General features: G+C 44.0%; 1 protein-coding gene across 2 annotated transcripts; it reads left to right on the forward strand.

The window, feature by feature from the left end:
• Window positions 1-2,523: 2,523 nt before the first annotated feature.
• Window positions 2,524-10,077, forward strand: ewsr1b (EWS RNA-binding protein 1b). 2 transcript variants are annotated; one of them, XM_084468117.1, is made up of 16 exons: window positions 2,524-2,557; window positions 3,060-3,096; window positions 3,183-3,234; window positions 3,356-3,497; window positions 3,703-3,898; window positions 4,027-4,298; window positions 4,650-4,809; window positions 7,001-7,038; window positions 7,619-7,645; window positions 7,856-7,971; window positions 8,249-8,378; window positions 8,479-8,589; window positions 8,690-8,819; window positions 8,907-9,007; window positions 9,124-9,376; window positions 9,564-10,077. In XM_084468117.1, exons 1-16 carry the CDS (start codon window positions 2,542-2,544, stop codon window positions 9,598-9,600), a joined length of 1,818 nt encoding a protein of 605 aa, XP_084324243.1. In that variant the 5' UTR covers window positions 2,524-2,541; the 3' UTR covers window positions 9,601-10,077. The 2 variants fall into 2 exon arrangements, with proteins under 2 accessions (XP_084324243.1, XP_084324244.1); XM_084468118.1 differs by having other exon boundaries at window positions 4,027-4,289.
• Window positions 10,078-10,839: the final 762 nt, after the last annotated feature.

Raw genomic sequence — 10,839 nt, forward strand, 5'->3', positions numbered from 1 at the left:
CCATGTATACATATCTTCAGTGTAGGGCTGTACGGTATGGACTAATTTATATCACGGTATGATTTGAGGTATGTTAATTTTATATTCTAATTTTGATATAAATGCTTCTGAAGGGGTAAAATACTGGTTAGGCAGCTATTAAGGCAAGCTCAGTCGGGAAGTCGGGCTATTTAATCTGGCCGACTCGAGCAAACGACGTGGGAAGTACACACCAAGGGGATTACAGCCGACGCCATACATTCCGCGCGAGATGTAATGTCTCCAAAACAGGCTATTGTGGGCCAAAAAACACTCGATCGATGAAAGATTAGAGCATGCGTTACAGACAAATGGAAGAAACGAGGAACAAGAAAGGCATCGCGAACAACTGCGTTACCGGAGGAAGAGAGCGCCTTTTTTTTGGCTTCATTTCACATCAAAACACTGGGACAAATGTAGTTGATTTCTGTTTTTAACTGAGAAAACAGGGAGTGGAAGGACGGGACCCTATAATGTTCAGCTAACTGTTAGGTCAATAAGTGTTACGAGAGTAGCATGTGTGTGCGTGAGAATGGCAGTGTGTGTGTGTGAGTAGACGAGCGAGCGGTAGCGTGTGTCAGTTTAGTGAAGTAATGAACCAATCAGAATGGTCAAAGACTGACCGACTCTAATGGCCGATTACACGTGTTGAATTGGCTGAAATGAACGCCGACGTGGCCGATTTCAGTGACCACACCAAATAGACTCATGTCACCGACGCCGATTTTCGGTCCGGTGTGAGCTTGCCTTTACAGATAAGGCCAATAAAGCAATGATTAAAAAAAAACACAAACGCTCGATCAAAGGCGTGGCCCGACCCGGCTCGAGGATAATGGTGGGAAATATCGGCCCGACCCCCGCGGGCCGGGTTGGGTTTATCAAAACCCTCATTGTTTTACATGAATTGGCTAAACAAATGAACACTGTAGCATATTTAAACACAATTCAAATTGTGTAGAGAATTATTTCCATTGGTCATTCTGACCGGAGACATTTAGAATTTTATTCTAAATAAAATAAAGTAATTACCGGACAATGGAAACTTGACCCCAGTACACAACGGTGTTTCGCAGTTAAACTAGTCTGCCCGTACACACACACACACACACACACACACACACACACACACACACACGTGGTTGGTGGTTAAGCTAGCACACAACTGCGTTTCGCGGTTAAACTAGTCTGCCTGTACACACAATAGCAATTAACACACGTATTAATATATGGGCCAGAGTCAGGCACAATCAAAATTTCTTTAGGAATTTTGCTTATCGTTTTAGCCGTTACCGCCAAATTCAGTTAACTTCGAACCGGTCCAGGTCAGAATCTGCGTAGCCTGACGATGACGACTCAGACCCACTTCGTGCATGCGCAAGCAGGTGTTGTCTGGAAACGTTGAGAGCCAATGGAATCCTAGTCACCGCCTTTGTGTGATGGACAACCGCCGTCCTCCAATCAAGCCCTTGTATTGAACGATGTTCCAAAATGATCTATCAGACTGGAGTTGCTCTTATCGTGCTTTTATCACGATTCAACAAACGTTTAATTCAGAGTTGATCTTTCAACGTTGTATCATTATTCATGTATCAACACTTTTTCAACAGTTAATTGGTCAGCATTGTTTGGATGTTGGAACAACGTCATTTTTCTACTGATATATTTCAACAAAATGTTTAATAGTCATGGTTGTAAAAATAATGTTGATTTGACATACAACTCAAAAATATATATATTTTTTGATATTTAAATGTTGAATTCATAGTGAATTAACAACACCATTTCAACTATTTGGTGTTCAACGTTGTTTTGACAACAAAAATGCATTTGTGAATCCAGCCACGTCAGGAGAGTCTCAAAAATCCACATATAAATACAGACCAGTTGACACACAAATGCAAACAAGTTCACAAATGAAAAGCGTCTTGTAAATTCAAGTTTAACAGTTTGTATATAAATGTAACAACATCCAAATGCAAATATATTTTTAATTAATATATTTATGGATTTATATTACATTTATTTAAAACAAGACACATTTGTGTGTGGATCAGAAATGTGTTTGTGAAACTTATTTTTGTTTATGGATTTATTTTACATTTATACATACCAATATCCATTTGTGTGTGCATTGAAATGTATTTGTAAGAAGAGAGTAATTTATATATAAATCACAAAATACATTTGTGAATCCTTCCCTGTGCATTCATTATTAATGAGACTGAACCAAAGTCCTTCTATAGTGTCTCTGACTGAACTGACCCCATAGTCCCGCCCCCAAATGGCTCCAATGCTACTTTGAAATGTTACTATTATTTTGTTGAATAATTTGTGAATTTCTTGCATTCCAAATTATTTGCTGCGTGTCTGACATTGTAGCCTATATAATATTTTTCTATAATACTAAATCGTCTGGGCCTAATGATTCTGCACTCCTCGCGAGACTGTTGATCGCGCGAGGCCAGCTTCAAGCCAATAAATCCGGAGCTCCGCGCGCTTACCCTCACATCCCTCTGCTCTAAGATGGCGACTGCTCCAGGTGGGTACAGGAATCATCATCATAATAATAATAATAAGAATAAGAAATAGTCTAAGTATCTCAGCAGTTCGGTTAGCTAAGAAGAGACTGTGTTATGGACTTGTTTTACTTAAATGTTATTTATTAATTGTGTTGTACGTAAATTCCAAATAGTCCATATAATGGATCCTAACTTTAAGGCCTTCGTTAGCTAACAATCCTCCCGTCGCCCAACGGTCCAGACTGGGTCTGTGATTATTAAATAAATGATATTTCATCATTTGACGTTTTGTTATTCGACTAAATTATGCGCGTTGTATATGAGCGAACATGTTCAATCACGACACATTTAAATCAACCGCAGTCGGGATTTCTGCCGTCTTTGTCCCTAGTATGTGGCTAGCTGACTAGCGTGCTAGCTACCTAGCGTGCTAGCTGACTAGCTAGTGCTGCAGCAGCGGCCAAAACGCGCCAAGGTTGTGGATCATCGGTTCACGTAAGAAATGTTTTTGTTTTTCGGCAGATTACAGTTCCTACAATCAGACCACTGCCCAGCAGGGGTGAGTATTCATGAACCAGGCACCATGGAACTGAAAGTCGTAATAACAACAGTAGTTAACGTGGTCTGAATCTACGTTCTCCTCAGGTACGGCTCCTATGCAGCCCAGCCTTCTCAGGGATACGGACAGTCGGCACAGGTATGTCTTTATTTGTGTCTATCGCTTGACATAAAACGTTGTCAAACATTTTTGCTCGAATGGGCCATAAGTGTAGTATGCATAAGACGTTGTTGTGTATATTTATGTGTTTGATTTTCAGCAGGGTTATGGTCAGCAGAGCTACAGCTCGTATGCCCAGCCTGCCGCAGCAGACACGGGCTACTCCCAGACCACACCAGCAGCGGGGGGCTATGCCCAGCAACAGCAGCAGTATGGCTCCTCTTATGGCCAGCCAGCATCAGGTGAGTGGGTTAAGTTGATGTTTCACTTTATAAGTGTTATGCTAGGGGCCATGGCCAGCAGTAAGTGTTCAGTGTCTACGTTGAAGTCAGGACATGGGCACTTTTTGTCTCAATCTCCCTAAATACCAGGCAACGGAAATAGATGCTATACGAACTAACGGTATGTGATTAACGCACTGGGATTTATTTATTTTATTTTGAGCAGCTGGATATCCGGCTGCCCAGTCAAGCACTCATGGGTACTCCCAGTCTGCTCAGAGCTATGGGACCAGCAGTTATGAGAGCACTCCCGCCGCTGCGGCTCCGGCTGCGGCCCAGTCCTACGGCTCTCAGCCGGGCTACACTGCTCAGTCCACCTACCCTGGATACGGCCAGCAAGCTGCTCCCACTGCCCCGCAGAGGTAGGAAACACTGACTACCACTGTACTGTGAAAGTTTAAAATGCAGGAAAAATGTTGAAAAAGGAAATGGATTATGGTGTCTTCTTCGTAATGCAAGTTTTTCTTCCCCCTTTATTTTGCTCCCATAGTTACAACGCCAGCAGCCAGCCTTCCAGCTACAACCAGAGTGGCTACTCTCAGCCAGCAGCGTACGGCCAGCAGCAGCAGCAGCCCACAGGCTACTCGGCACAGCAGGGAGCTTACGGCCAGCAGCAGAGCAGCTACCAGCAGCAGCCCCAGCAGCAGCAGGCCCCTCCGTCAACGTACCCTCCACAGGCCTCTGGTTCCTACACCCAGCCTCCTCCCAGCCAGTACAGCCAGCAGGGCGGACCACCCAGTTACAGCCAGTCTAGTCAGTACAGTAAGTCATACTGATTATGCATGTAGAGCCTGGGTCAGAATGATGGCATGCTATTCATTTGAAGGGATAAACTAGTGAGAACTTGATTTCCACCTCATGGTAAACATGGTACATACAGTTTTGCATTAATTGATTCTGATCCATTCAAAAGGTCTCCATTAAGTGGAAAGCTTTGGGGCAGTGATTCTTGTTCACTTGAAGTGCATGTTTGTTAATGTTCTTCAGATGAAAAGGCCACCAATTACCTCATTCACATATAGACTGGCTGTGCTGAAATAAGTGTACGTGGTGAGTGGTGGTTTTTTCTGATTGTTCAGCCGGTGATTTAACCCTGTTTTCCCGCCTCTGCAGGTAGTTACCGGCAGAATGGCCAGGGGGGCAGCACCGGCTACTCCAGCATGGAGTCGACCCGGTACCCAGGGGCCGGAGAGAGCCGGGGCCCGGGCCGGGAGGGCTTTGATCGCGGTGGCATGATGCATCGGGGGCGTGGAGGCCCTGGGCGTGGCATGAGGTAGGTCCTGCTCCTCCCCCTCTGGCCTCTCCTGCAGGGCTGAGGTCACTAGAGCAGGGCTGAGGCCGTCCTCTCAACTGACGCCATGTGGGTTGGATTGGGTTTGAGGAAATGCTCTAATTCGAGACCAAATTGACAAAAAATTTTGAAAAATTGACTATTGCAACCAGTTTCTCAGCCCTGCATCTAAAATGGCAATGGTAAGAAGTTTGGTTAATAACTTTGACATACACAATTTGTGCATCACATTGTGCATTCAACACGTGGGAAAGATGAAGAGTTTGTCATCAGAAATGCATTGGGGTAACGTAAATTCTACAAAAGACCCATGCAAACACAAGTTGGGCCTTCAACGGTAATTTCATGTCACACTCCATAACACAAACGTACCGAATAATAATTTAAAATGTGCAGTTGGCTAGAGTGGAGCATCCAGGGTAACATTTCAGAACACAAATCTCTCTGCTTTAAACAATCCAGTGACGGTGTTTAGGGAGTAAGGTCCCCCCCCCCCCCCCGGCCTTGACTTGTATGAATAAAATATATGTATACATGCAATAGGTGGCCAACTTCATAAAAACCTAGTGCATCCTTTCACTCACGTGGTACTTCAGACATCTTAGCGTATTGGTTACCTGTAGTCAGCTGGTGAATATCGGGTTGCATGTAACACTTTCTACTGGTTTATTGGGGTTACTCCTTCACTACCCAGGCTTTTGAAAAAGGTTTTCTACAAACGGCCGACCTGATTTTACTAGGGCTAACAAAAGGTTTTCAGAGCTATATAAGCAAAAAAAATGTTCATTAACTATTAAGAAAAATGTTAAGCTGAGGTACATGAGAAATGTATCTAAAGTTTCACAATAGTACTTTTGTTGACGGTATACCAAAGAAGTCCAGGGATCTGACCTAAAATTAGTAATGTTGATGTTATTGGTGAAACATGCTCAACATTAAGGTTTATGATTTGGTTCCACTAATCTGGAGGATCGAAAGATGACATGGGTCATATTTCTGAGGGAAGTTAACCTTCTTATTTGCAACACTAATGCAAAACCTTTTTGAGAGAATTTCAAATCTTAACATGGTCTCATGGTTTTCAGCAAACTGCTTCCCTTCAGGTTTTCAGTATTTTGTTTATAGAAGAAAATGCAAACTTGTGTGGTCTATTAGCTCTATTACGTGCGGTCCCCTCTTAACGGATATATTAAGTGTCCTTTAATATGGTTTGGGATTTTATGGTTTCCAATGGTGTATAACCATTGCTATTCTCTACAGTTTGTGGTGGACAGTCCGACATGCACATACAACATTATTCCATTTAAACACCATCATTACATCTGATGCCAGTTTATTCAACTGACTTCATGAATTATGCAAAATGTATTGACATATGACATTGGATTTGGGATATTTGGACTATTTAAACATGAGGGAGGGGGGCGTCACACATTACAATGCCAAGATGTTTTCTGTGGTTTGGAATACAATGTTTGATCATTCATTTGAGCACTATTTTTAACATGCTTTGTTACGTTTATACCGTACAGGTAACGGTGAGAGCCATTTAAAAGCATCTTTACTGTAAAAAGGTTTCTCGGCAGCTTAAGCAGCAGATGGGGAGCTAAATCAGCCTTTATTCCAGCCACTGAGGAAGATGTTTTTTTATTTTTCTTTTTGTCGGAGCAAAGCGGGCCAATAAATTGAACACTTGTGAAACAACCAAACCTGTAAAATGCTAAATATTTTTTCCACTGAGTATTGTGATGACAACACTGTGAAATTTCTGATGCATTGAGTTTTTCTTTTACATAAATTAATATATTGGTTACTACAGGCTTTCCAGTCAGTGGTTTTAATATCTGGATTCAATGCATCTGAAATATTTGTTTCTGATGTTCATATATATATATTTTTTATTTGCCCTTTTCATAATGAAACTTTGTTAAGCATTCTTTGAACTTGATGTACCCACAGAGAAACTGTTATAGTTTAGCGAGATGGAAGCAAGTTTGGACATTGTCAACATTCTCCCCATAAAAAGCGTTGTGTGTTAATGATATAACATTTTGGAGAGTCGGGATAGTTAAAACTGTGATCATTACTTCCTATGAGACGCCACTGGCATCAAGGTTTTGAAGTGGCTGTAAAAGGGATACCGCCTTCATATCTACATTTATCCCCCTCATAGCGGCGCTGGAGACAGAGGTGGCTTCAGTAAGCCTGGTGGTAAGTTAACGAGTATTACACTGGTTAGTCCATTCCAAACCGTACTTTTTTTATTTTTTATTGAGCAAGCATTCTCTTGCTCTTTGAGTATTTTCATACTGTGGTATTCAAACATTTAACTTTCTTTTGACAACACATCATGAAATAATAGTTGGGTTCCTTTGGATGCCTTTTTTATCTTTGGGGTAAACATTTCTCGAGTGTCAATGGTTTTCACAATTTCAATTGACATGGTAATTAGAGAATTCCACTGGTAACAAGTGTTCGTTTTTTGTCTTGTGTTTATTGAGGAGTGAATTACTTGGGATTCTTTTTCATTCATTTGAGAACATTTGGTTTTATAGCAATATCAAGTTGCACATGACTATTTACAAAAAGGGTCTGGTATTTTTCCATAATTATTGCGGTTGAGAGGCAATGTGGTTTACCATAAGGTACCATTTTTAATTTTATCTTTCCAAAATGGCCAAAGGTGTTTTTATGGAGTTGCGTTACAATGCTCTGGAGTGATCCTGCAGTACCAAGGGCCACACACTGACTCTCTTTACCTCTGCTCTCTCCCTGACCGGATTGACCTCAGGACCCACCGAAGGAGAGCGTGAAATGGGTGAGTTGTGTGCGTGCATCAGGACTGTAACGTCTTTATTTGCAACGGGTGAACACAAAGTTAAACTTTGACTCAAAGTATTTCATAAACTTTCACACTTTTCTCTATTGGGAAGGTCTAAACCAGGCCCTATTCTAATAAGTTTTGCCAGGGTAGCTCATGCCGAACCCTGGTGTTTGTAGTTGGGCTGTAACAGTGGTTCCCCTGCAGGTCGGCCTGAGGAGCAGGATGACTCTGAGAACAGCACCATCTACATCACAGGACTCACGGAGACCGTCACCATTGAGGAGATGGCAGAGTTCTTCAAGCACCCTGGACCAATCAGGGTGAGGAAATAAATGGTTTTCACTATCTACCAATCAGTGCTCTTTAAACCTCCATTAGTAGGTTTCCGACTTGGACCAGTTATGTCGGGCACTTTGAAGTAACATTCCTTAAAAGACTTACTTAATTTTGTAGTTGAATGATACCAAACTTGTTTATACAGGTATATTCCGCTTTAGATATTGTGTATATGGTTATACTTCTATTATTTGGCACACAAAATGGCATCTTACTTTGGAACGTGGGCAATTCTGATGCACAAGGATATTTTCCCCGCAGATGAACCGTCGGTTGGGACAGCCAGCCATCAACATTTACACTGACAAGGACAGCGGCAAACCCAAGGGAGATGCTACCTTGTCCTACGAGGAGCCCTTCTGCGCCAAGGCAGCGGTGGAGTACTTTGACGGTATGGTCCTCATCTTATGCTCATCTCTAAGTGTGTGTATATGTATATATATATATATATATATATATAAATAAAAATAATAATGCGTTTTCTGTTATAGGCAAGGACTTCCAGAGCCGCCGGCTGAAGGTCTCCATGGCTCGCCGTAAGCCCATGATAGGTGGGATGAGAGGGGGCATGCCAATGAGGGATGGCATGATGGGTCGTGGAGGTAAACTAGTGGAGGGGATGGAGGCTTACGGAGTGATGTCACTGTGAAAACAAACTGTTTGGTGTCATGGATCAGATGTCTAACTGGTGCTTTGTGTCAGGTATGATGGGGCGTGGGGGAGAGCGTGGAGGCTTCGGCCCCCGGGGAGCCCCCCGTGGTATGGGAGGTCGCGGGGGCCCGTCGGGAGGAAACATGCAGCAGAGGGCCGGAGACTGGGAGTGCCCTAACCCGTATGTACCGTCCTCAGTGTGTTCACCTGCGCATTGTGGTCTCCCTGATGCTTATGCTGATGCTGACGGTTCCGCTCTGATGTTTAGTGGCTGTGGTAACCAGAACTTCGCTTGGCGGATGGAGTGCAACCAATGCAAGGCTCCCAAGCCCGAAGGCCTGGGAGGCGGCCCTCCCTTCCCCCCTGCAGGTATGACTCGCTGTGATTGTCCGCTGAGCTGTGTACTGCAGTATACGGCACTACTGAAATCATACGGAGTGATTTCATGGTCTCTGGCTCCGCCCTGAACGGATCTTGTGTTGCAGGCGGGGACCGGGGCAGAGGTGGGATGGGGATGCGAGGCGGGAGAGGGATGGACCGCGGCGGGCCGGGCGGTGCTGGGGGCCCAGGCGGGCCAGGCGGTCCTGGCTTCAGGGGGGGCTGGGTGGGTGACCGCGGGGGCTTCAGAGGACGAGGAAGCATGGACAGAGGCGGCTTCCGAGGTGCCCCGAGGGGGGGACCCCCCATGGGCGGCAGAGGCGGCCGAGGGATGGGCCCGCCCGGCAAGATGGACATGAGGTAAAGAGGAGCTGGAGGCGTAACACTGCGTGTTGAGCGCAAACCAGAGGCCCTTAGCCCAATGTAATGGTACCCTGTCTCAGTGCAGGTTGTACTTCATACCAACACAAGATGATGTGCATGATTTACCACATATACTAAGAGTTGCAGGAGTGTGATGGTGACCTGTGGGCGTGGTTTCTTCCAGGGACCATCGGCAGGAGCGCAGGGACAGGCCCTACTGAGACGCCACTCAGCTGCTTTCGGTTCGACGTGGGAATCCAATATTTTAATTTATGATTCCATGTATCAATGGTTGTATAACTGCTGTAGAATACCTTGGTGCAGTCTGTGTAACGCGTTATTCTAGTGTAGTTGGAGTGTTTTAGTTATCATTTTCCATTGTTTATCTTCCATATTGTCTTTTTGCATGTTTTTTAGTGCTTTTTTTTATTTTAGTTCTCACATGTATAGTAAAATGCCTTTTCTCCATTGTTACCATAATTGACCCCTCATTCCCCAAGTCAACTAGCAATTGTGTGATAACCTCAACTTGGAAATAAATTGTTACTGTTTTCACAGTAAACTTGTATTTGTTTTTCAGAACTTGCTAGTGGCCATCTAAATTTATAATGCCAATTTCTGAGCTTTGTAACTAAATGCATGATATTTGCTTTATACTGAAAACCTTTAAATAAAAACCACTTGGAAATTATCCGTTAGTTCACAAATTTAAATAATGCTCATGTCGTTTTTGCGGTTTTGATATATGCTATTCTAAAACTGTTAAATGTACTGTTGCTTGTCCACGGTGCCGCATGGGGGCGCTGTTAACACCATCTCGTTGGGTTCTGATGTGTTGGAATGACATGCAGGGGCTCAAGCCACGGGAGGGGCCGTCCGGGTGTGCCACGGTGGGGGCCACCGTGCCCTGACGTCCCAAGTACTGATTGAATCACAATTTTGTAACAAGTGTAGGACTTGACTGGCATTTTAATTTAAAACTAGGTTGTTCCCAACAACTAAAATTCACATGCTTTAAGTACACGGCTCGCATCTGTTAGCGATATTGTGCTGGGATCACCGGCTCTGGTTCATCTCTTTTGCAGGTGAAAGCCGGTTGTTCACTGAGCTGCTCCGATGGGCAAAGTGCGCAGTTTATATCGTATTGGATTAATCTGGTAGGAAAATGAAGTCGCGCACCATCGTAAGTGCTGCACTACCGACGTGCCAATGCGCAAAACGTCAGATTAACCAGCTTCAAGACGCCCATGGCCTGTATTTGAAGAGAATGACTCCGCGTATCCGAATGCTGTTTGGTATTGGGTATTCTTTTAACCGTATATTGTAAAATAAAGTCCAACGTTTAAGTCACGTCTTCGGAGGTATTGGTCTGTCAACCCTACGGCCCCCTCCTTTACTGTTGGGTTAGAGGGGAGATTTAAAGAACCAAACTCCTTCCTATGGGCGGCGGTCCCGGGGGA

Source organism: Micromesistius poutassou (assembly GCF_964030765.1).
Source record: "Micromesistius poutassou genome assembly, chromosome: 5".
NCBI classification, from domain to species: Eukaryota; Metazoa; Chordata; class Actinopteri; order Gadiformes; family Gadidae; genus Micromesistius; species Micromesistius poutassou.